General features: G+C 45.3%; 1 protein-coding gene across 1 annotated transcript in view; it reads left to right on the top strand.

Moving 5' to 3' along the window:
- LOC120024017 (mitogen-activated protein kinase kinase kinase 5-like) overlaps positions 1-26,752 on the top strand; it is a 33,221-nt gene that overhangs the window by 1,170 nt on the left and 5,299 nt on the right. The window contains exons 2-20 of the mRNA XM_038968102.1: positions 39-207; positions 773-879; positions 2,735-2,905; positions 3,548-3,660; positions 4,718-4,877; positions 5,128-5,281; positions 7,024-7,131; positions 7,337-7,389; positions 8,064-8,159; positions 8,506-8,587; positions 9,207-9,340; positions 15,174-15,301; positions 15,576-15,712; positions 16,223-16,328; positions 17,821-17,978; positions 25,380-25,557; positions 25,716-25,736; positions 25,964-26,141; positions 26,518-26,686. Coding sequence (XP_038824030.1) covers positions 39-207; positions 773-879; positions 2,735-2,905; positions 3,548-3,660; positions 4,718-4,877; positions 5,128-5,281; positions 7,024-7,131; positions 7,337-7,389; positions 8,064-8,159; positions 8,506-8,587; positions 9,207-9,340; positions 15,174-15,301; positions 15,576-15,712; positions 16,223-16,328; positions 17,821-17,978; positions 25,380-25,557; positions 25,716-25,736; positions 25,964-26,141; positions 26,518-26,686 — 2,422 coding nt within the window. The remainder of the gene's footprint in view (positions 1-38; positions 208-772; positions 880-2,734; positions 2,906-3,547; positions 3,661-4,717; positions 4,878-5,127; positions 5,282-7,023; positions 7,132-7,336; positions 7,390-8,063; positions 8,160-8,505; positions 8,588-9,206; positions 9,341-15,173; positions 15,302-15,575; positions 15,713-16,222; positions 16,329-17,820; positions 17,979-25,379; positions 25,558-25,715; positions 25,737-25,963; positions 26,142-26,517; positions 26,687-26,752) is intronic.

Raw genomic sequence — 26,752 nt, forward strand, 5'->3', positions numbered from 1 at the left:
AATATCTCTCTGTGAATCTCTCCGGTACCCCTTCACAGCCAATACTTCAGAGAAACCATTCTCAACGAGATTCGGAAAGCGCGGGAATTGTTCACAGGGATGGAGCTGGCCTCAGAACTCAGCCGAATTCAACAACGATTGGACAACGTAGAGTGCCTTTCAGCTGACATCGTCATCAACCTGCTTCTGTCCTACAGGGACATCCAGGTACATTTTGCCTTCTTCAGCTTGTCAGATGCTATCGGCATGGGCCATTTAGATAGACTGAAATGCCTCAGCATAAATGTTTTAGGGCCTCCCTCAGTCCATTTTCTGACATAGTCATTCTTCTGAGATAAAATTATCTTGGGCTTCCAGTGGAAAGCTGCAGATTAAGTTTTTGTCATCTTCCTGTGGCTATTCTGCAACTGCACTGCAGTCTATTCTCTATGCATTGCCATGCCATTCACCCTACACCCTCCCATCCTGCCAGCCATAGGCAGCCACCCGTCACATTAATAAATGATGTCAACAACAAGAGATACAAGGAGAGGCTGAATTATTCAACATGATTTAGATAAATATATACTGGACAAAAAATGGTGGAAGGGACATTTGTTTATTGAAGTACTTGAAAAAGCCGACAATGTCCTTCCCAAAGTAGTGACTTTGTAAGGGAACAAGGACATAGATATTTTAGGTTTCATGTAAACTATAGAAACCAAGATGTGGCTGAGTGGGTACATGATTTTCAATCCAACGATCTGTTTTTCTATGCTTGTTTGTAATGTAGGATTATGAATCCATAGTGAAGCTGGTGGAGACCTTGGAGAAGCTTCCTACATTCGACCCTGTGGCCAATCCCCATGTCAAGTTCCACCATGCCTTTGCACTGAATCGGTAAGACCCCCAGTATGTCACACCTGTTTTTTTCTATACACGCACGCACGCACGCACACACACACACACACACATAACATGCATGTGCTGAGCATGTGTGTCTGTGCTCTGAGTCGGAACATCACACATGTTCAGCTTGGAAAGTATTTTACTGCCCGATCTTTAACGTGCTGCCTCACTTGTAAACGCACACTGGGTTTCCAAGCAAGTTGCTCTATCATTTCAGAGCCATTGGAAAATTCCTTTATGCTACAACGCAACATTGGTGTCTGGCCAGTTACGAGAACATTTCACTGCATTTCACACGCTCAAAGAGACGTATTAATAAAGCTGTTGCACATTCTTTGCATAATTGGGAAAACATTGAATGGCCTGAAAATGAAGATGGTTGCCATGAGTCTGAGTGTTTGTTTAGACAGCAGCCCATTTGTCTACCCCAACTAGAGGTGGTGGATGACTCAGCAGTTTAGTGCACCATAGCGAAATAATGCCATTATCCTGCAACAATGAAGCATGGATGATTATAATTAAATCTCTTCTTTTAAACATGTCTGACAAGCAGAGTTTTCTGTTGAGTAATTGGTGAGAAAACAGCAGCAGCAGGGATGTAAATGTCGAAACCTTTCCTGTTGCACTCCCTCCCTCCTTCCCCTCCATGTTTGACTGTTGGATGACTGGAGTGGGCTAGGCTGACTCACTGCTTAGCTTCGCCCCCCTCCAGTTGCCGTTCAGCGGCACACTAGTGTGAAGTGAATTCTGGGGAGCGGAGAGCAGCCTGAGCTGCAGCCTCCATTAAAGGTGTCCTATTCCCATTCCCTCTGGATAGGCTCCATGGAAAAAGCTGCTAGTTCCTATGCTTTATTTAACATCCATCTGTCATTAATTAGCTGGCTAGCTAGTTCACCAATTCACTGTTCAAGTCTTCATAATTTGCACGTCTGAAATTACAATTAAAATTGGTTAGTTCAGCTTTTCCTCTAGCTAAACAGCTGATAAACACATTTGTATGAATGCTAGCTCACTAGATCGTGTCAATCGTTAGCTAGCTAGCTAGCTAGTTTGACTAGCGGACTGATGAGAGCAAACTCAGCATTGTATGTCCAAATTATTGAATTGAAAATGCATATCAAAGTAATTTGTTGAACATTTTAACATAATTTTGTTATTAAATAAACGTAATACTCACATTCCACAAAGTTATTCCTCTTTCTTCTGGAAAATGTTCTATGAAGAGGTGACTTCCGTCCGCCATTAGTTGTTGCCGGAATTTGGGAGTTTTACCTGCTTCGCAAGGTGTCATGGGATATCCTACCTGGCGAAGGAATCATCCAGAGAGGTAGAGGCGAAGTTAATAGGCATATATTGTAAAATCAGTGATAGGCCTACATTGGATGCTGACTCAAAATCTTCCAAATGAAGGTAGGGCATACCTTGGAGAAGGCATAATTTTAAGTTAGGACATTTTTTTTTATTTAACCTTTATTTAACTAGGCAAGTCAGTTAAGAACAAATTCTTATTTACAATGACAGCCTACCCCGGCCAAACCCTAACCCGGACAACGCTAGGCCAATTGTGCGCCGCCCTATGGGACTCCCAATCACAGCCAGTTGTGATACAGCCTGGAATCGAACCAGGGTCTGTAGTGACGCCTCTAGCACTGAAATGCAGTGCCTTAGACTGCCGTGCCACCGGGAGCCCCATGGCAATTTGAACGTCCTACCTTGATGCACTATCCTTGCCCGATTTGATGGCACCCCATTCCCTTTAAAAGTAGTGCACAAGGAAATAGGATACAATTTGGAACTCACATCGTGTCTGTCTCTGACCATTGGGTCTTCCCTCTGCTGTTTTCAGGAGGAACCTCCCGGGGGACCGTCAGAAGGCCCTGGACATCATGCTGCCCCTGGTGAAGGCTGACAACCAGGTGGCCTCAGACATCTACTGCCTGGTGGGACGCATCTACAAGGACATGTTCCTGGAGTCCCACTTCGCTGACAAAGATAGCAGGGACAGTGGCACGGCCTGGTGAGAGCTGCACACACACACACACACACACTGGTGAGAGCCTGGCTGCTGATGAGAGTCATTACCTCTCACTCCCCTCTCACTCCTCACTAGCCAGAGTAGCAAAGACCACCTCTCAACTACAGATAATGAACATCTATGTCATCTGACATGGAGCAGAGAGGCTGCAAGGTCTGGCAGAAGCTGATTTGAAACGGCACCACCACCAGTGATAATGTGAAGATGATTGCGATCTTCCTGGAATGGTCTCGCATCGAGACAATTTATGGCATCTCATTAGAATAACTCCCCATCGGGCAATCTTGTCCTCTGTTCCAACCCAGACAATGTCTTTGGAGAGCCTTCTCATGTTATTCACACTCATTCCTTCAGTGGAACAGATTGCTCATTAAGTAAATGAGGTTTTTTTTATCTGCGAGTGCCAAGCTTTGTGCAAGTGGTTCCTCTGTGGACCCTGCAAAATAAGGCTGTAATTGTTTTTGGATGCTTTTTACAAAACTAGGGAGATGAAAAGTTCTCACTAAGGAGTTCTCACTAAGGACACATCAGCAATTACTGTAGGAACATCATGTCTGATTTAAAAATGAAGCATAGTGTGTAATTTTGGTGATTCTAAGTTAGCTTCTCTGTCGTTCCTCTCAGGTTTAAGAAGGGGTTTGAGTCTGAGCCGACACTACACTCTGGCATCAACTACGCCGTTCTACTCCTGGCAGCGGGACACCAGTTTGACGCCTCCTTCGAGCTTCGCAAAGTCGGTGAGTATTGACTTACACTTTATTCTCCTTGATATCTAATGTTTTGCCTTGAGCTGCCTGCGTTTTGTGCTGTTTGGCTCCCAATCCCCTGTGTTTGCTGTGAAATCTGAGGCTCAGAAGGTAGCACAGGAATGTGAGAAACAGGACAGACAATCCTGGGAATCAACCGTGGGCCCCCTCCAAGTCCCTGCACCCTCCCTTCTCTTCTCTACTCTGCCCTGTCCTGGGCTGCCTGAGCAGGACATGTAGTGGCAGCTTCCCTCAGCAAGGCCAAAAATAACAACCATGCTCCATTATCGCTCTGCAATTTAGTAGCAACATGGCAAGTAACTACTTTGCATGTTAAGATTTATCCTAAGTGGGTACTAAGATTCTCCAATCTACATTTCAGGTGAAATGCTTGACATAAGAGTAAGCTCTACAGTGCCCAGCCTATTCCCAAACCCCTGCTGTGCAGTACATCCCATTGTGTTCTCCTTCACTAAGAATCTGATCTCTGTGAAGAATTATAAACTGGGTGGTTCAAGCCCTGCTGGCTGATTGGCTGACAGCCGTGGTATATCAGACCGTATACCACGGGTATGACATCAGGGGTTTGTGATATATGGCCAATATACCACGGCTAAGGGATGTGTCCAGGCACTCTGTATTGCGTTGTGCACAAGAACAGCCCTTAGCCATGGTATATTGGCCATATACCACACCTCCTCTGGCCATATTGTTTAAATAACACATGGTATAAAAAGAACACAAAATAGGTCAAAATAGGACATAGTATCTCGAAACGTTGCACAATAAAACGGAAGGATTCAACAGTGTGGAGTATCTTTCTTTTATATTATAATAATACACAGGAGGTCGGTGGCACCTTAATTGGGGAGGACGGGCTCGTGGTAATGGCTTGAGCAGAATATCTGGAATGGTATCAAATACATGATTTATTTGTGTTTGATGCCAATCCATTTGCTCCGTTCCAGCCATTATTATAAGTCGTCTTCACCTCAGCAGCCTCCAATGTTATAATATGTCCCTGACCTGACCTTGTTGTTCTCTCCAGGAGTGAAGCTGAGCAGCCTACTGGGGAAGAAGGGCAGCCTGGACAAGCTGCAGAGCTACTGGGATGTGGGTTTCTTCCTGGGGGCTAGCATCCTGGCCTGTGACAACACCAGGGTCATACAGGCCTCCGAGAAACTCTTCAAATTGAAGGCCCCTGTCTGGTGAGCGAGGGTGTTATTTATTTTTTACATTTAAAGCTCAACATACAGTGAACTTATTTCAAACTATTTTGCACAATTTAATTGTGCTTTCTTCTTTCGTAGTCAGTCAGTGGCCTATTTTCTTTTGGTGCTCAAGATTTAAACAATCTATTCAAACTTATTTAGCTCTGTTTAACTGCCTTTTCTTTTCCTGCAGTCAAAGGCCTTTTACATTTATTTTAAGCTATCGTCTGTGTTGACTGCAACCCAGGTATCTGCGCTCTCTTGTGGAGACCATCCTGATTTACCAGCACTTCAAAAAGCCCTCTGTGGAGCAGCCGCCGCCCAAACAGGAACTGGTGGACTTCTGGATGGACTTCCTGGTGGAGGCCACAAAGAAAGACGTCTCGTCTGTGCGCTTCCCAGTATGTGTCCCATGCTCTCTTTGCCTTCCTTCCTGGGATTCTTCACTGTTTAGACTTGACCTTGACAATTAGACATATACAGTCCCAGTAAATAGTCACTCCAGGGTTTTTCTTTATTTTGTAGAATAATAGTGAAGACATCAAAACTATGAAATAACACATAAGGAATCATGAAGTAACCAAAGAATTGTTAAACAAATAAAAATATATTTTATATTTGAGATTCTTCAAAGTAGCCACCCTTTGCCTTAATGACAGCTTTGCACACTCTTTGATTTCTCTCAACCAGCTTCATGAGTTAGTCACCTGGAATGCATTTAAATTAACAGGTGTGCCTTGTTCATTTGTGGAATTTCTTTCCTTCTTAATGCATTTGAGCCAATCAGTTGTGTTGTGAGAAGGTAGGAGTGATATACAGAAGATAGCCCTATTTGGTAAAAGACAAAGTCCATATTATGTCAAGAAGAGCTCGAATGAGCAAAGAGAAACAACAGTCCATCATTACTTTAAGACATAAAGGTCCGTCAGTCCGGAAAATGTCAAGAACTTTGAAAGTTTCGTCAAGTGCAGTCACAAAAACCATGAAGCTCTATGATGAAACTGTCTCTCATGAGGACCGCCACAGGAAAGGAAGACCCAGAGTTACCGCTACTGCAGAGGATAAGTTCATTAGAGTCAACTGCACCTCCAATTGCAGCCCAAAAAAATGCTTCACAGAGTTCAAGTAACAGACACATCTCAACATCAACTGTTCAGAGGAGACTGTGTGAATCAGGCCTTCGTGGTCAAATTTCTGCAAAGAAACAACTACTAAAGGACACCAATAAGAAGAAGAGACATGCTTGGGCCAAGAAACACGATCAATGGACATTAGATCGGTGGAAATCTGTCCTTTGGTCTGATGACTCCAAATCTGAGATTTTTGGTTCCACCCGCCGTGTCTTTGTGAGACGCAGAGTAGGTGAATGGATGATCTCCGCATGTGTGGTTCCCACCGTGAAGCATGGAGGAGGAGGTGTGATGGTGTGTGGGTGCTCTGCTGGTGACATTGTCAGTGATTTATTTAGAATTCAAGGCACACTTAACCAGCATGGCTCCCACTGCATTCTGCAGCGATACGCCATCCCATCTGGTTTGTGCTTAGTGGGACTATCATTTGTTTTTCAACATGACAATGACCCGAACACACCTCCAGCCTGTGTAAGGGCTATTTGACCAAAGAGAGTGATGGAGTGCTGCATCAGATGACCTGGCCTCCACAATCACCCAACCTCAACCCAATTGAGATGGTTTGGAATGAGTTGGACCACATAGTGAAGGAAAAGCAGCCAACAAGTGCTCAGCATATGTGGGAACTCCTTCAAGACTGTTGGAAAAGCACTCCTCATGAAGCTGGTTGAGAGAATGCCAAGAGTGTGCAAAGCTGTCATCAAGGCAAAGGGTGGCTACTTTGAAGAACCTGAAATAAAAAATATATTTTGATTTGTTTAACACTTTTTTGGTTACTGCATGATTCCATATATGTTATTTCATAGTTTTGATGTCTTCACTATTATTCTACAATGTAGAAAATAGTAAAAATAAAGAAAACCCCTTGAATGAGTAGGTGTGTCCAAACTTTTGACTGGTACTCTACATCAATCATAACAGTGGTACCAGCTGGGGCAGTTGTCCTACACTCTTTATTTTCTCTGCTTTATTGTGAAATGTCTTGATGTCCTATTGGTTGTCCTTTTTTCCAGGTGTTGATATTGGAGCCCACTAAAGTCTATCTGCCTTCGTACTTGTCCATAAACAACGATGTAGAGGAGAACACTGTCTCCATCTGGCATGTTTCCCCTGATGACAAGGTAAGTTACTGACCACAGGAAGAGTGTGTGACAACTGCCTTGTGTCTTTGCTTTGTGTCTCAGAAAAGAAGTACAGCCCTGGAGTACAGCCCTGCCTGTCTGTCTATATGTCCGTCTCTCTCTGTCTCTGTCTCTCTCTGCCCTGACACATTTTAATCAGTCACCAGAGGTACTGACGTTCATGTTTTTCTGATCGTTCTAACAGCACAGGGGGGTCCATGAGTGGAACTTCAGGGCCATGTCAGTACGGGGTGTCAGGTTGGTGATCTCACAGCTGTCCTGTTCTACACACTCATTGTAATGTATGGGCAATAAAGACTGCTCTCTACTCTACTCTCCTCTGTAACTTATGCCAACAACATAACAGATTATAATGTGGCCACCTGGATCCCAAGGCAATATTAGTCAGAGATGGTCCCTCAATGCCTCTCCCTCTTTCCGCCTCCAACTGATCTCCCACTTCAGAGGGCCTCTGTGAGATGTTGCTAGGGAGCGTATATTTTTTTTGTGCCCACTCGCCCTCCAGTGTACTAGGAGACAATGGCAGTTCCCTTGGCTGCAGCAGTGTGCCATGGTGGGCTGAATTCTCTGCTCTGGTCCACTCCGCTCAGCCCTGGCCTTAGTTAACTGGCTTAAAATCCCTGTTCGCTCCACTGAACACTGGTGGAGACTCAACCGTGTGTATGTGTGTGTGGGAATGAATGTTCAGAGTTACTGTAACTTGTTGTATGTGATTGAATGAAGAACATTGTTAGATTGTAAGAGACTTGCAGCTCTGGTGAAAAGAAAAAGCTTCTGCACTTAGATACTACTAGAATGATTTCTCAGAAGTTTCTGGCTACACCCAGACATCCAGTCTATGCCAGTGTTCTATAGATGTCATGTGAATTCACCTGTCGTCTCTTCTATAACTGTCAACTCCTCTTCCTCAGTATTTCCAAGTTTGACGAGCGCAGTGCCTTCCTGTATGTGCTGCACAACTCAGAGGACTTTCAGATCTACTTCTGCACAGAGATGCACTGCAAAAGGTCTGTCTGTCCCTCTGTGACGTGATTGCGCCATCTCACAAGCATATGAGCTGTTCTCCAAGGGAGTGTCTGTACTGTAGAAACTTGTGACTCTCACGAAGAAGAACCAAAGCACAGCTAGCCAGTCTCAATAGCTCCACAGTGTGATTCAGTGAGTCAGTGCTGGTGTGATGGGGGTTTGTGAGTGTGTGAAAGGGTGCTTGTCTGGGCTCTGTGTTATTTCACAACTGCTCTTGTGACATATTTTTAAGTGCGGTGAAGGTTATATGGTGTTAGTGTGGGTGTAAATTGAGTATATAATCTCAAATGTGGAACGGTACAGATGTGACTGCTCTGTGTGTTGCAGGTTCTGTGATCTGGTCAACAGCATTGCAGAGGAAGCATGGAAAGGCCCGGAAGAGGGGGAGGGTGACATTGACGCCCTAGAGGTGAAGGAGGAGAGAGGGATACTCCTTTTCTAGCCACATTCTTTTATTTCTATGTTATTTCCAACAGGATTACCTGATGTACAGTATATGTATACAAGAGCTAGGATGTATTCAGCAGAAACAGTCTCTCCGATTGTTTTTCAAAATCTATATAAAACCAGATACAGGCCATGTAAAGTGTTGAAATGTTTAGAGACAACTTCCTACAGTGTGAAAGTGGGTCACGCTGTTCATGCAATGGAAACCAACAGAGTGTACTGTATGAAAAGCAACTGTCCCTCTATTCACCTGTTCTCCCAGTTGTGCGACAAAACAATTACCTGTGAATAATTACCCAAAACAATGACACAGCCTCTTCCTGTCAAACACTAGCATGGCCCAAATCAGAAGCCCCAATAGTTTTTTGAACACTGTTTGATCTGGACCACACCTTGCAAAGCTCACATTTCCCTTTGTTTCTATCAGTTAGTACCCAGCCACAACTGTCACTTTACAGCTCACCTGTTCTTAGATGTACCTATATATCCCTGTTATAACTCTAGATTGTAATGATCCTTGAAGTTAACATGCAACAAAATGTCATCTTTAACATAATGTCCTCCTGTGCTTGACTCTTCAGTACGACTATGAGTATAATGAGCACGGAGAGAGAGTGGTTCTGGGAAAAGGGACGTTTGGAGTGGTGTACGCCGGCCGGGACCTTAGCAACCAGGTGCGGCTGGCCATCAAGGAGATACCGGAGAGAGACAGCAGGTAAGAGAACATGTAAACTAGACTTTCTCCAAAAAGACCCTACCAATCAGCTTCTACCATTCCCCCATCCATGACACTTTCACTGTCTTTTTATCACGCACTTTGCTAATGGAAGGCTGTATAGCAAAAGGTCCCCGTGTCGTTATGTAAAGTGAGTGAGTGGTAATTCAGAGCATAACAACTGAAGTGGTTTCCTGAGAGTGGTCATTTGATTGGCAGATCGAAGGGGCGCCAAAGCAGTCGTTTGAGCCGTCCACTGTGTTAGCTCTGTGCTAGACCTGATCTCCTGTGGTGTGTCCTTTCCTTGGAACACCAGTGTTATACAGTGCTGCTTGAAAGTATGTGAACCCCTTGTGCAATTACAGATTTTTTTGTTTTTACCATGAAATCTTCATCTAATCAGAACCAGTCTTTTTGATCTGACATAACAGGTTTATATTTACCAATACCATATGTTGGTGTAGAGGAAATCATGCGTGTAGTAGGAAAACAAAATTAAAAAGGAATTAGTGCAGGTGCAAAAATAAGTGAACCCCAAGTTCCATTGGTTAAATCAAGTAGGTAAGTGGAATCAGGTGAGTAAATAAATAATTGTGTACCAAATGAACCAATCAAAGGAGAGATCATTAGGAAAGAGTTTGGGCGGGACTCTGATAAATAGAGATAAGAAACCTGGTCAGTTTGGTGTTACCCATCCAGGTCAACACAAAGCACACCATGCGGAGAGGAAAGGAGATCTCAGAGGATATCAGGACAAGGGTAGTGAGAGCACATCAGTCTGGGAAAGGCTATAAAATCATCTAAAAAAGATTTTAGCTCCATCAGTCCATTGTGAGGCAAATCATTTACAAATGGAGAGCATTTAACATGACAGCAACTCAGCCTAGAAGTGGACGCTCTTCCAAAATATCCCCAAGAGCCACAAGAACAATAATAAATCCGGTAAAAGCCGAGATTTGCAGACCTCCCTTGCTGCATCTCAGGTGACTGTGCATGCTTCAACAATAAGACGAACACTGAATATAAATGCCATTCATGGGAGGGTTGCTACTGTAGGAAGAAGCCTCTGCTCTCAAAAAATTACTTTGCCAGAGACCACCTGGACAAACCTGATGTAACGGCTTTCCTCTTCCTCTTCATCCGAAGAGGAGGAGCAGGGATTGAACCAAAATGCAGCGTTTTGATACGACATGTTTTTTAATTAACAAAACAGAAAACACGACGAACACTTGAATAGTTACAAAACAATAAACGACGTAGACAGACCTGAACGACGAACTCACATGAAACACGAAGAACGCATGAACAGGAAAACTGACTACATAAAACGAACGAACAAACAAAACCGAAAACAGTCCCGTGTGGCGTAACATACACAGACACTGACACAGGAGACAACCACCCACAAACAAACAGTGTGAAAACACCTACCTTAATATGGCTCTCAATCAGAGGAAATGAAAACCACCTGCCTCTAATTGAGAGCCATATCAGGTCACCCTTAACAAACATAGAAACACACAACATAGACTACCCACCCAAACTCACGCCCTGACCGTCAAACACATACAAAATAACAGAAAACCGGTCAGGAACGTGACATAACCCCCCCCTCAAGGTGCGTACTCCGAACGCACCACCAAAAGTCTAGGGGAGGGTCTGGGTGGGCGTCTGACCACGGTGGTGGCTCAGGCTCAGGGCGAGGTCCCCACCCCACCATAGTCAATCCCAGCTTACGTCTCCCCCTCAGAATGACCACCCTCTTACTCCACCCACCTAATTTAAGGGGCAACACCAAGATAAAGGACAGCTCCGGGACAAGGTAGCTCAGGACAGAGAGGTAGCTCAGGACAGAGGGATAGCTCAGGATAGAGAGGTAGCTCAGGATAGAGAGGTAGCTCAGGATAGAGGGGCAACTCCGGACTGAAGGGCAGCTCCGGACAGAGAGACAGCTCTGGACTGAGGGGCAGTTCTGGATAAATAACAGCTCCGGCCTGAGGAGCTGCTCATGGCTGACCGACGACTCTGGACGCTCATGGCTGGCTGATGGCTCTGGACGCTCATGGCTGGCTGACGGCTCTGGACGCTCATGGCTGGCTGACGGCTCTGGACGCTCATGGCTGGCTGACGGCTCTGGACGCTCATGGCTGGCTGACGGCTCTGGACGCTCATGGCTGGCTGACGGCTCTGGACGCTCATGGCTGGCTGACGGCTCTGGACGCTCATGGCTGGCTGACGGCTCTGGACGCTCATGGCTCGCTGGCGGCTCTGGCAGATCCTGTCTGGTTGGCGGCTCTGGCAGATCCTGTCTGGTTGGCGGCTCTGGCAGATCCTGTCTGGTTGGCGGCTCTGGCAGATCCTGTCTGGTTGGCGGCTCTGGCAGATCCTGTCTGATTGGCGGCTCTGGCAGATCCTGTCTGGTTGGCGGCTCTGGCAGATCCTGACTGGCTGGCGTCTCTGGCAGCTCCTGACTGGCTGGCGTCTCTGGCAGCTCCTGACTGGCTGGCGTCTCTGGCAGCTCCTGACTGACGGACGGCTCTAGCGGCTCCTGACTGACGGACGGCTCTAATGGCTCAGGACAGACGGGCGGCTCTAATGGCTCGTGGCAGACGGACGACTCAGATGGCGCTGGGCAGACAGATGGCTCAGATGGCGCTAGGCAGACAGATGGCTCAGACGGCGCTGGGCAGACGGATGGCTCAGACGGCGCTGGGCAGACGGATGGCTCAGACGGCACTGGGCAGACGGATGGCTCAGATGGCGCTGGGGAGACGGATGGCTCTGGCCGGATGAGGCGCACTGTAGGCCTGGTGCGTGGTGCCGGAACTGGAGGCACCGGGCTAAGGACACGCACCTTCAGGCTAGTGCGGGGAGCAGGGACAGGGCACACTGACCTCTCGAAGCGCACTATAGGCCTGGTGCGTGGTACCGGCACTGGTGGTACCGGGCTAAGGGCACGCACCTCAGGGCGAGTGCGGGGAGAAGGAACAGTGCGTACAGGGCTCTGGAGACGCACAGGTGGCTTAGTGCGTGGTGCCGGAACTGGAGGCACTGGGCTGGAGACACGCACCATAGGGAGAGTGCGTGGAGGAGGAACAGGGCTCTGGAAACGCACTGGAAGCCTGGTGCGTGGAGTAGGCACTGGTGGTACTGGGCTGGGGCGGGGAGGTGGCACCGGAAATACCGGACCGTGCAGGCGTACTGGCTCCCTTGAGCACTGAGCCTGCCCAACCTTACCTGGTTGTATGCTCCCCGTCGCCTGACCAGTGCGGGGAGGTGGAATAACCCGCACCGGGCTATGTAGGCGAACCGGGGACACCATGCGTAAGGCTGGTGCCATGTAAGCCGGCCCGAGGAGACGTACTGGTGGCCAGATATGTAGAGCCGGCTTCATGGCACTTGGCTCAATGCTCAATCTAGCCCTACCAGTGCGAGGAGGTGGAATAACCCGCACCGGGCTATGCACACGTACAGGAGACACCGTGCGCTCTACTGCGTAACACGGTGTCTGCCCGTACTCCCGCTCTCCACGGTTAGCCTGGGAAGTGGGCGCAGGTCTCCTACCTGCCCTAGACCCACTACCTCTTAGCCCCCCCCCCCCCAAGACATTTTTGGGGTTTCTTCTCGGGCTTCCTTGCTAGCCGCGTACCTTCATATCTGCGGTTTTGAGCTTGATTCTCCGGCTTCCAGCCACGTCTCTTTGCTGCCTCCTCATACCACCGCTCCTGGGCTCTCGCTGCTTCCATCTCCTCACGAGCGCGGCGATATTCCCCAATATGAGCCCAGTGTCCTTTTCCCTCCAATATTTCATCCCATGTCCAGGATTCCTGTGTAGCAGGCCACTGCTCGAATTCACGCCGCTTGGTTCTGGTGTGGTGGGTGGTTCTGTAACGGCTTTCCTCTTCCTCTTCATCCGAAGAGGAGGAGCAGGGATTGAACCAAAATGCAGCGTTTTGATACGACATGATTTTTAATTAACAAAACAGAAAACACGACGAACACTTGAATAGTTACAAAACAATAAACGACGTAGACAGACCTGAACGACGAACTCACATGAAACACGAAGAACGCATGAACAGGAAAACTGACTGCATAAAACGAACGAACAAACAAAACCGAAAACAGTCCCGTGTGGCGTAACATACACAGACACTGACACAGGAGACAACCACCCACAAACAAACAGTGTGAAAACACCTACCTTAATATGGCTCTCAATCAGAGGAAATGAAAACCACCTGCCTCTAATTGAGAGCCATATCAGGTCACCCTTAACAAACATAGAAACACACAACATAGACTACCCACCCAAACTCACGCCCTGACCGTCAAACACATACAAAATAACAGAAAACCGGTCAGGAACGTGACACCTGAAGGTTTCTGGGAGTTCATTCTCTGGACCGATGAGTCCAAAATGGACCGTTTTGGTCACAATCAACACCACTATGTTTGGCGAAAATCCAACACTGCCTACCACCAAAATAACCTTATCCCAACAGTCAAGCATGGTGGTGGGAATGTCAAGATCTGGGGCTGCTTTTCCTCATCTGGACCTGGATGACTCCACATCATTAAGGGAACCATGAATTCTGAGGCATACCGGGAGATTCTTGAACAGAACGTCAGGCCATCAGTCAAGGAGCTAAAGCTGGGCCGGAAATGGGTCTTCCAGCAAGACGACGATCCAAAGCATTCAAGCAAATCTACCAAAGAATGACTCAGGAGAAAGAAAATGTATGTTTTGGATCGACCAAGTTAAAGTCCTGACCTAAATCCAATCGAGATGGTGTCGCGGGACCTGAAGCGGGCAGTTCATGCCAGACACCCCTCAAACCTCACTTAATTGGCTGAGTTCTATAAGGAGGAGTGGGCAAAAATCCCTCAAAACAGATGTCAGAGACTGATTACTGGATATAGGAGACGTTTACTCCAAGTTATCACTGCTAATGGAGGTGCCACAAGCTATTGACTGAAGGGGTTCACATATTTTTGCACACATCAAATCTGAGTTAAATAAACCACTTTTGTTAAATAAACAATGAAAATATATAATTTACTTGGAATGTCTTTATTATGAATTGGGGTTTAGATAAGGATTTTATATATTTATTTTAATATTTTATAGCAAAATAATGATCAGCACTGTAGGGTTCACATACTTTCAAGCAGCACTGTATATATACTATAAACCTGATCGAGTGACTTGGCAATGAAAAGAATAGGGGGGAAATGGTCGCCTAGCAACTAGTGTACCAAGCACTCCACTCCACTTCCTTGCCTTGCGTTGCACTGCCTTCCACCACCATCTCTGGTCTACTCATTGTTCCAACTACTCCTGGCTTATTATGGGACTCCTTCAGAGCCCAATCAGCCCAGAAGATTCCTCTGTCACGTGTTGTTCCACTCATCACATCACAAGTCATTAGAGGGCTCTCATGGGCTAACTCAAATGTGTCAAGAATTATTATTAATCATTAAGAAGGAGCTCTGAAGTATCCTCTCAGGGGGGAAAAACGATCTAATAAGTGTCTGATTCAGTAGAATAGAGGGAGAATGTATCTATTCTTATTATTTATGGTGTGAAGTTTGAACATTTATTTCTCAGTAAAGTGTCTTCGTCCTCTTTAGTTTGAAATGACGTGTGTGTGTGTGTGTGTGTGTGTGTGTGTGTGTGTGTGTGTGTGTGTGTGTGTGTGTGTGTGTGTGTGTGTGTGTGTGTGTGTGTGTGTGTGTGTGTGTGTGTGTGTGTGTGTGTGTGTGTGTGTGTGTGAGAGAGAATATCCTGCCCTTTCTCCTGGGAGATGTAACAGCGGATGTTCTGTCCAAGGTACTCTCAGCCCCTCCATGAGGAGATTGCCCTTCACAAACATCTGAAGCACAAGAATATTGTGCAGTACTTGGGCTCCATCAGCGAGAATGGTTTTATCAAGATCTTCATGGAGCAGGTTCCCGGAGGTAAGAGGGCTATCCGTGCAGCATTAGAAAGGTAAAATGATCTAGTCAATGCCCAACCATGTCTTATAAGCCTATGTTGCATCTTTACTTAGTGAAAGACAACAAGAAGCGACTACATTTCCTCCACTACACCTAGAAACAAATAAAAACACATATCTTGTCTGATTTATGTAATAGGTAGCCTGGCTTACTGATTGAATACACTACCGTCCTGCTGATAGTAAACCAGAATGTATTGATATATATTCGACTTTGTCCTGTGGTTTGCCTCCAGGAAGCCTGTCTGCTCTGCTGAGGTCTAAATGGGGCCCTCTGAAGAACAACGAACCCACCATCGGCTTCTACACCAGACAGATCCTGGAGGGACTCAAATACCTCCATGACAACCAAATTGCTCACAGAGACATCAAGGTGAAGCCTGGTCTATTTCAAAGCCTTTGGCCAATGTGCAGTATGCGCCTAGCCAGTAGGAACGCCACATTCATGTCGGTGGTACAGAAATTATTTGATTTGTAAGTGGCGCCTGGCTCTAGTATGATGACATCCCCTTAACCTTCCGGTAGGATGATAACATGACGTGACATAACTCAATCTCAGTCATAAATAATAAAACACACTGACCACACTCCCATCCCAAAATAGAAACATTAATTTAGGTTAGCATACTCTTTCTCACATACCCAGGACAAGATAGGCCTCTAAATTCTGCCTCATTTAACAATAGTGTCTCATCAAATGACCTTATCAGCCATTTACGTCAAGTGTGAATATAGCCCACTGTAACAACTGTTGCTAATTGCCTTCTAGGAAATACCTTAGATTACCAGGCTGTTATCATAGTCATTGGGTTAAGTCTAATGAATGGAGATGACTTGGAATGGAGCTCTTTTATAATCCTCTTGGTTGTCTTTATATCCACAGGGTGATAATGTGCTTATAAACACATATAGCGGAGTTCTGAAAATATCTGACTTTGGAACCTCTAAAAGGCTGGCTGGGATCAACCCCTGGACTGAGACTTTCACTGGTATGTACTGGTCTGCCTGACTGGGTTAATAACAACTGGTATGTACTGGTCTGCCTGACTGGGTTTATAACCACTGGTATGTACTGGTCTGCCTGACTGGGTTAATAACAACTGGTATGTACTGGTCTGCCTGACTGGGTTAATAACAACTGGTATTACATTTACATTTAAGTCATTTAGCAGACGCTCTTATCCAGAGCGACTTACAAATTGGTATGTACTGGTCTGCCTGACTGGGTTTATAACCACTGGTATGTACTGGTCTGCCTGACTGGGTTTATAACAACTGGTATGTACTGGTCTGCCTGACTGGGTTTATAACAACTGGTATGTACTGGTCTGCCTGACTGGGTTTATAACCACTGGTATGTACTGGTCTGCCTGACTGGGTTTATAACAACTGGTATGTACTGGTCTACCTGACTGGGTTTATAACAACTGGTGTGTATGGGTCTGTATAACCACCGAGCTTCCTCTCCCTACATTGTCAAAATGCCTTGATGGAACAGGTTGTTTGAAAATGGGCTGAACTCTCAACCCAAACAGTGATCCCACTCACTATTTAAAATTATAGTTCTGCTGAGATTTAATCTCTAAGAAACTATTTGTGTTATGTGTTTGAGGATTTATCTTGTTTTAGCTCATCATCCTGTAAATGACGTATCTCAGAATAGCCTGCCGTTGATATTCAGAGTGGTCATGTCGGGGTGCCAGGGTTATGCCAGCGTTGACATTGTGGCAGCCAATGATAGCACAGCTTGACCCATTTGGTAAGACCATCTTTTTGGAGCATAGAGATGCACCTTCGCATCTTGAAACCATCCAGTACAGTCAGTTTCTCCTGTTTAAGTTGTGCGTCAATGTGTCTCTCCCAGTTTCACCATAGCACTTAGCTTACCTTTTTAAAAGCTCTATTGAAGCTCCACTTACAGTAGGCTATAATTAGACCTAAATAGACTCACTTCATCCAGGGTTACAATATGTAGTTCTTCTTTGTTGATTAGGCTATACTACTGAAACAGGCTAGCATTTAGCAGAATTTCACTTGCACAGAATTAAACTTAGTCCTAGAGCTAAGGTTGCAAAATCCTTGAACTTTAATTAAACCAGGATTTCTGGAAAACCAGGGAATTTATTGAATTTTCAGGAATATTGCAGCCCTACCTAGAGTTCAACCTCCCTAAAGTCACCTTACCCCTATACATTTTTACCTCCATCCTGCCAGTATCCCTGCACATTGTAAATATGGTATTGGAACTGACCCTATATATAGTATGCTTACTTTCTTACTTTTTGTGTTCCTATTTCTTCTTATCTCTCGTGTGTTTTTTTAATTATTGCATTGTCATTGATTATTGCATTAAAATTTGAACTTGAAAACCTGATTTGCTTGTATCAGCACTGATATGCACATTTTACAAATGCAACTTGTAACTAGTAGCTATGATATTTGTATAATTTCCTGTCTGTTTGGTGTGTTGTTATTTTGCAGGGACACTACAGTACATGGCCCCTGAGATCATAGATAAAGGCCCTCGAGGATACGGCAAGCCTGCGGACATCTGGTCTCTTGGCTGCACCATCATTGAGATGGCCACTGGGAAACCACCCTTCTACGAGCTGGGCGAACCACAGGCCGCCATGTTCAAGGTCAGAGTTCAGAGGTCAACTAAAATTCAGTTCATTGACCTTAGTTCACTTTCCATTGGTGAATGGTGTTTTTGTCTGGCTAGCTTAAAATGTAGTAGTATCTCTATCAAAATGATGGCTTTGAATGATGAGTTCACCCTCATTCTGTTGTTCATTGTGATATATGGTTCTGCTGACTTATTTATCTCCGTAGTGATGTCAGATACAGAAATAGATCAAATAAAATCACTTGGTCGCGTACACAGATGTTGCAGATGTTATCGCAGGTGCAGCGAAATGCTTATGTTTTTAGCTCTAACAGTGCAGTAATACCTAGCAATACAAAACAATACACACAAATCCCCCAAATATTAATAAAGAAATAAAAAAATATCAGAACGAGCAATATCAGAGTCCGGAATATAAATATACAGTGTATATACAGTGGGGCAAAAAAGTATTTAGTCAGCCACCAATTGTGCAAGTTCTCCCACTTAAAAAGATGAGAGAGGCCTGTAATTTTCATCATAGGTACACTTCAACTATGACAGACAAAATGAGAAAAAAAAATCCAGAAAATCACATTGTAGGATTTTTAATGAATTTATTTGCAAATTATGGTGGAAAATAAGTATTTGGTCAATAACAAAAGTTTATCTCAATACTTTGTTATATACCCTTTGTTGGCAATGACAGAGGTCAAACGTTTTCTGTAAGTCTTCACAAGGTTTTCACACACTGTTGCTGGTATTTTGGCCCATTCCTCCATGCAGATCTGTTCTAGAGCAGTGCTGTTTTGGGGCTGTTGCTGGGCAACATGGACTTTCAACTCCCTCCAAAGATTTTCTATGGGGTTGAGATCTGGAGACTGGCTAGGCCACTCCAGGACCTTGAAATGCTTCTTACGAAGCCACTCCTTCATTGCCCGGGCGGTGTGTTTGGGATCATTGTCATGCTGAAAGACCCAGCCACGTTTCATCTTCAATGCCCTTGCTGATGGAAGGAGGTTTTCACTCAAAATCTCACGATACATGGCCCCATTCATTCTTTCCTTTACACGGATCAGTCGTCCTGGTCCCTTTGCAGAAAAACAGCCCCAAAGCATGATGTTTCCACCCCCATGCTTCACAGTAGGTATGGTGTTCTTTGGATGCAACTCAGCATTCTTTGTCCTCCAAACACGACGAGTTGAGTTTTTACCAAAAAGTTATATTTTGGTTTCATCTGACCATATGACATTTTCCCAATCTTCTTCTGGATCATCCAAATGCTCTCTAGCAAACTTCAGACGGGCCTGGACATGTACTGGCTTAAGCAGGGGGACACGTCTGGCACTGCAGGATTTGATTCCCTGGCGGCGTAGTGTGTTGCTGATGGTAGGCTTTGTTACTTTGGTCCCAGCTCTCTGCAGGTCATTCACTAGGTCCCCCCGTGTGGTTCTGGGATTTTTGCTCACCGTTCTTGTGATCATTTTGACCCCACGGGGTGAGATCTTGCGTGGAGCCCCAGATCGAGGGAGATTATCAGTGGTCTTGTATGTCTTCCATTTCCTAATAATTGCTACCACAGTTGATTTCTTCAAACCAAGCTGCTTACCTATTGCAGATTCAGTCTTCCCAGCCTGGTACAGGTCTACAATTTTGTTTCTGGTGTCCTTTGACAGCTCTTTGGTCTTGGCCATAGTGGAGTTTGGAGTGTGACTGTTTGAGGTTGTGGACAGGTGTCTTTTATACTGATAACAAGTTCAAACAGGTGCCATTAATACAGGTAACGAGTGGAGGACAGAGGAGCCTCTTAAAGAAGAAGTTACAGGTCTGTGAGAGCCAGAAATCTTGCTTGTTTGTAGGTGACCAAATACTTATTTTCCACCATAATTTGCAAATAAATTCATTAAAAATCCTACAATGTGATTTCTGTGTGTGTATATATATATATACAGTTGAAGTATGAAGTTTACATACACTTAGGTTGGAGTCATTAAAACATGTTTTTCAACCACCCCACAAATTTCTTGTTAATTAAACTATAGTTTTGGCAAATCGGTTAGAACATCTACTTTGTGCATGACACAAGTAATTTTTCCAACAATTGTTTACAGACAGATTATTTCACTTATAATTCACTGTATCACAATTCCAGTGGGTCAGAAGTTCACATACACTAAGTTGACTGTGCCTTGAAACAGCTTGGAAAATTCCAGAAAATTATGTCATGGCTATAGAAGCTTCTGATAGGCTAATTGACATCATTTGAGTCAATTGGAGGTGTACCTGTGGATGTACTTCAAGGCCTACCTTCAAACGCAGTGCCTCTTTGCTTGACGTCATGGGAAAATCAAAAGAAATCCTCAGGAACAAAATTGTAGACTTCCACAAGTCTGGTCCATCCTTGGGAGCAATTTCCAAACGCCTGAAGGTACCACGTTCATCTGTACAAACAATAGTATGCAAGTATAAACACCATGGGACCACGCAGCCGTCATACCGCTCAGGAAGGAGACGCGTTCTGTCTCCTAGAGATGAACGTACTTTGGTGCGAAAGTGCAAATCAATCCCAGAACAACAGCAAAGGATCTTGTGAAGATGCTGGAGGAAACAGGTACAAAAGTATCTATATCCACAGTAAAACGAGTCCTATATCGACATAACCTGAAAGGCCTCTCAGCAAGGAAGAAGCCACTGCTCCAACACCGCCATAAAAAAGCCAGACTGCGGTTTGCAACTGCACATGGGGACAAAGATCGTACTTTTTGGAAAAATGTCCTCTGGTCTGATGAAACAAAAATAGAACTGTTTGGCCATAATGACCATCGTTATGTTTGGAGGGAAAAGGGGGAGGCCTGCAAGCCGAAGAACACCATCCCAACCGTGAAGCACGGGGTGACAGCATCATGTTGTGGGGGTGCTTTGCTGCAGGAGGGACTGGTGCACTTCACAAAATAGATGGCATCGTGAGGAAGGAAAATGATGTAGATATATTGAAGCAACATCTCAAGACATCAGTCAGGAAGTTAAAGCTTGGTCGCAAATGGGTCTTCCAAATGGACAATGACCCCAAGCATACTGCCTAAGTTGTGGCAAAATGGCTTAAGGACAACAAAGTCAAGGTATTGGAGTGGCCATCACAAAGCCCTGACCTCAATCCTAGAGACAATGTGTGGGCAGAACTGAAAAAGCGTGTGTGAACAAGGAAGCCTACAAACCTGACTCAGTTACACCAGCTTTGTCAGAAGGAATGGGCCAAAATTCACCCAACTTATTGTGGGAAGCTTGTGGAAGGCTACCCAAAACATTTGACGCAAGTTAAACAATTTAAAGGCAACACTACCAAATACTAATTGAGTGTATGTAAACTTCTGACCCACTGGGAATGTGATGAAAGAAATAAAAGCTGAAATAAATCATTCTCTCAACTATTATTCTGACATTTCACATTCTTAAAATAAAGTGGGGATCCTAACTGACTTAAGACAGGGAATTTTTACTAGGATTAAATGTCAGGAATTGTAAAAAACTGAGTTGAAATGTATTTGGCTAAGGTGTATGTAAACGTCTGACTTCAACTGTATATACACAGTATATATATAGCCAGGCAATTAGGCCTGGCTTGCAGTCAGCGTTCCAATTCATCCTAAAGGTGTTCGATGGGGTTTCTTCCACACTGACCTCGACAAACCATTTCTGTATGGACCTCGTTTGTGCACGGGGGCGTTGTCATGCTGAAACAGGAATGACATTCTAGATGATTCGGTGCTTCCCCAGACTGTTGCCACAAAGTTGGAAGCACAGAATCATCTAGAATGTCATTGTATGCTGTAGGGTTAAGATTTCCCTTCACTGGAACTAAGGGGCCTAGCCCAATCCATGAAAAACAGCCCCAGACCATTATTCCTCCTCCACCAAACTTTACAGTTGGCACTCTGTATTGGAGCAGGTAGCGATCTCCTGGCATCCGCCAAATCCAGATTCACCCGTCGGGACTGCCAGATGGTGAATCATGATTCATTGTGCTTTTCTTTCATAAACAAGGACATTTCTAAGTGACCCCAAACTTTTGAACGGTAGTGTACATAGGGCAGCATTCTCTAAGATGCAGGGTAAAGTACCAGGTGGTAGCTGACTAGTAACAGTGACTAAGGTTCAGGGCAGGGTACAGTCTGATGGCCTGGAGATGAACAATGTTTTTCAGTCTCTCCGTCCCAGTTTTGATGCACCTGTACTGTCTCCGCCTTCTAGATGGTTGCGGGGTAAGCGGGCCGTGGCTCGGGTGACTGAGGTCATTGATGATCTTCTTGGCCTTCCTGTGACACCAGTTGCTGTAGATGTCCTGGAGGGCAGGCAGTGTGCCCCCGGTGAGCGTTAGGCTGTCTGCATCACCCTCTGGAGAGCCCTGCGGTTGTGGATGATGCAATTGCCGTACCAGGCGGTGATACAGCCCGACACAATGTTCTCTAAGGTGCATCTGTAGAACTTTGTGAGTGTCTTAGGGACCAAGCCAAATTTCTTCAGCCTCCTTCGATTGAAGAGGCGCTGTTGCGCTTTCTTCACCACACTGTCTGTGTGAAGGGACCATTTCAGGTCGTCAGTGATGTGCATGCCGAGGAACTTGGTGGCCCTGTGGATGGGGTGTGCTCTCTCTGCTGTCTCCTGAAGTCCACGATCAGCTCCTTCATTTTGTTGATGTTGAGGGAGAGGTTATTTTCCTGGCACCACTCTGCCAGGGCTCTCACCTCCTCCCTGTAGGCTGTCTTGTCGTTGTTGGTAATCAGGCCTACCACTGTTGTGTCGTCAGCCATATTGATGATTGAGTTTGAGAATGCATGGCCTTGCAGTTCTGGGTGAATAGGGAGTACAGGAGGGGGCTGAGCACGCATCCCCATGTTGAGGATCAGAGTGGCGGAGGTGTTGTTGCCTAACTTCACCCCCTGTGGTTGGCCCGTCAGGAAGTCCAGGACCCAGTTGCACAGGGCGGGGTTTAGACCCAGGGCCCCAAGCTTAATGATTAGCTTGGATAGCACTATGGTGTTGAAGTCTGAGCTGTAGTCGATTAACAGCATTCTTACATAGGTATTCCTCTTGTCCAGGTGGGATAGGGCAGTGTGATGGTGATTGCGTCGTCCTTGGATCTGTTGGGGCGGTATGCAAAGTGTAGTGGGCCTAAGGTGTTGGATAAATTGGAGGTGACATGATCCTTAACTACCCTCTCAAAACACTTCATGATGACAGAAATGAGTGCTACGGGGCGATAGTCATTTAGTTCAGTTACCTTCACTTTCTTGGGTACAGGAACAATGGTGGACATCTTGAAGCAAGTGGGGACAACAGACTGGGATAGGGAGAGATTGAATATGTCCTTAGACATTCCAGCCAGCTGGTCTGCACCAGCTCTGAGGACCCGGCTTGGAATGCCATCTGGGCCGGCAGCCTTGCGAGGGTTAACACACTTAAATGTCTTACTCACATTGGCCACAGAGAACGAGAGCTCACAGTCCTCGTGAACAGCAGTGGCCCATGTCTCCAGCTCAGTGTTTTCCTCGAAGCGGGCGAAGAAGGTGTTCGCAACTTGGCTGGCTTTCCCTTTATAATCCTTGATTATCTGGAATCCCTGCCACATACATCTGTGTCTGAGCCATTGAATTGCGACTCCATGTACTGTCATTTTGCCTCATTGATTGCCTTACGGAGGTCAGAGCTGGTCTGTTTGTACTCGTCCATGTTCCCAGTCACCTTGCCGTTGTTAAATGCAGCGGTTCCCAATTTCATGCTGCCATCTATCCACGGTTTTTGGTTTGGAAAAGCTCTAATCATCACAGTGGGAACAACATCCTTTATGCATTTCTTGATGAACTCAGTCACCTAGTCAGTGTATACGTCAATACTATTATCGGAGGGGACCCGGGACATTTCCCATTCCGTGGAATCAAAACAATATTGAAGCATAGATTCCGATTGGTCAGACCAACATTGAACAGTCCTTACCACGGGTACTTCCTGTTTAAGGGAGGGAGGGCCTTTTAGCCATCCTGGAAGGGAGAGTAGCAATGATCCAGAGTGTTTGATGTGCAAGTAGCACAGAAGTGTTGATCAAATTTCGGTAGTGTTTTCCTCAGATTTCCTTTATTAAAGTCCCCAGCTACAATAAATGCGGCCTCAGGATATGCGGTTTCCAGTTTGGAAACAAAGTCCAGTGTAGTTCCTTGAGAGCCGTCGCAATGTCGGCTTAGGGGGGAATATACACAGCAGTGATCATGACAGATGGCTGTCCTTACACGCCTCCAGGCACATTCCTCCATGGTTGAATCACCAGGACAGTACTATCCCAAACATAGCATGCTGTCAGCACTGTGTTTGTAAGGGAAAAAAGCTCAACCTTTTGTGGTTATTAGCTAAAAAAATAAGTGTGATTGGATTACATACTTATCCAACTGTGAGATTAGACCTAGTACCTGGATATAGACTATGTAATACAGTCTATCCTTTGTGTTGTTTTAAGTCTCTGTTCCGCTGATGAGCCCTCCTCAAGCTTTTTCCACTTGTATAAATCTGAAGTGGAAATGTTAAGTGTTTCCCTCATCAGCAATATTACATAGACTGGACATATGTAGTCCATTAAACACTAGAGCTAGTGATTAAACTGGGTGGTCTGCGGAGTGTGATGGAGATCTTGTTGAATGCAGGACAGAATGACAGAAATGTCCATGAATTACAGTAGTAAATTGCTGTGGATTTTGCAGTGCTTTTAAACCACTGTTTTGTAGCAGGTTGTATAGATCTCTAATGCAACACATGCAGCCATCTTTTAGAAGACTTTCAGCAGCTATTCTGTCTGTCTCATCCTGTGTGATTTAAAGTGCAGATTCATCACTGGTCAGTGCTTTTACTATGCAATGGCTTGTTGTACAGATGAGAACGCATTTGGCAACAATCCTCACATAAACTTTTCTGTACCACTTTGGAAGGTCTCGACTGGGAGGGGCATTACATTCCTAATCTCAAGCCTACATTCCGGAAGCAATGTTTGGAATTTGTAGTGCCTATCATCAGACGAGCTTCTTGCCTGGAGTTGCTGCATTTTGTCCTTCACTGTCAACTTGACCTCCTGTACTATGATGGCATGAGCTCACCTGCATAGTGTTACTGTGCCACAGAGCTATGGGTTACAAGAGATCAGTTTACCCACTAACTAATGTCACCTCAATCAAGCCAACTCTCCTCTGACTGACTGCTTTCTCTGAGGTCCCCTTTGTACTGTATGCTCTTAGCTTTAGCATGACTTGGCTAGGTGATTTGGCTAGGTCACTTGACTTGTTGTTTTGACTTGACTACAGGTTAGGCCCTTGTTTCTAACATGGCTGGGTTTCATCTTGGCTGCAGGTTAGGCCCTTGGATCTAGCATTACTGTGCTGTTTTATCTTGGCTACAGGTTGGCATGTTCAAGATCCATCCTGAGATCCCAGATTCCATGTCAATGGAGGCCAAGGCCTTTATCCTACGCTGCTTTGAACCCGACCCCGACCAGAGGGCCACCGCCCTGCACCTGCTCACTGATGAGTTTCTCACCGTCACCAGCCGCAAGAAGAGGGGCAAGAGCGGCTTTACAGGTAGCTAGGACCGGTTAATCAGTGAAGTAGTTAGTATAATATAGATATATCTGAGTAGAAAGACAATTGCTATTAGATACTTTATGTTTTAGATAATTTTTTGTTGTTTCTGCACAATTCATATCATGGAATAAAAAAATCTCTGTTTTTCTCCTCAGCTCTGACACCAGGAGGTTCAGGTGAGTTAATTTGAGCGCCTTTCTGTGCTGCTTCCTCTTTAGAGTACACTGAGTCTGAGCCTAACGACATTAGGCTAAACCAATTGTCATGTTGACTACCCTACTCTGAGATGATTCATTCACAGAAGTAGTACTGTGATGTAAAAGAACCAGAAAGCTCTGGTTTTCTTTGTGTAACAGTGGTGTAACTGTGCCCTCCTGCCTATACCTGTCTCTGTGCCCTCAAGAGTACCTGCGCAGCATCTCTCTGCCAGTGCCTGTGGTGGTGGAAGACACCAGCAGCAGCAGCGAGTACGGCTCCGTCTCCCCTGAGAACGACCTCAACACCAACCCCTTCAGCTTCAAGCCCAGCACCAAGTGTTACAGTGATCGGGACGTCAAAGCAACCCGCTCCCTGTTCCTCAGGTAACACAACATACAGTCAGCACCATATGTATTTGTGAAGCTAACATTTTCACTCCAGCATTTTGTGTTTGAGATCATAAAAACACACTAACACTGCACCTCTGCCATCTCAATTCATCTGACAAAAAGCAATGCAAAAATCTGGAGGAAAGAGATAAACACTGACTCTGTACATTATCTGGAAATAATGGACAATGTAGGTATCATCTACGGAGTACATTAGTTCCAGATAATGTACAGAGCGGAGTCATTTATCCCATTTATACCACGATGCCAAAGAATGTCATGTAATATTTGGAACTTTGTTGTTCTCCTGTATAAATCTTATTTTTTTTAAACCTGAGGTCTCTTTAATCTAACCTGTGTTCCCCACCAGTATCCCAGTGGAGAACTTTGAGGACCACAGTGCTCCTCCGTCTCCTGATGAGAAGGACTCTGGCTTCTTCATGCTGAGGAAGGACAGCGAGAGGAGGGACACTCTGCACTGCATCCTCACTGAGGACAGAGACAAGGTGGTGTCCAACCTCATGGAGGCTCTCAAACAGGTCAGTAAGCATCTAGTCTAGTAGTGGACAGGGTGAGGGGTAGCCTGGGCCCAGTTCTGTTTTTTT

Source organism: Salvelinus namaycush, chromosome 29, assembly GCF_016432855.1.
Source record: "Salvelinus namaycush isolate Seneca chromosome 29, SaNama_1.0, whole genome shotgun sequence".
NCBI classification, from domain to species: domain Eukaryota; kingdom Metazoa; phylum Chordata; class Actinopteri; order Salmoniformes; family Salmonidae; genus Salvelinus; species Salvelinus namaycush.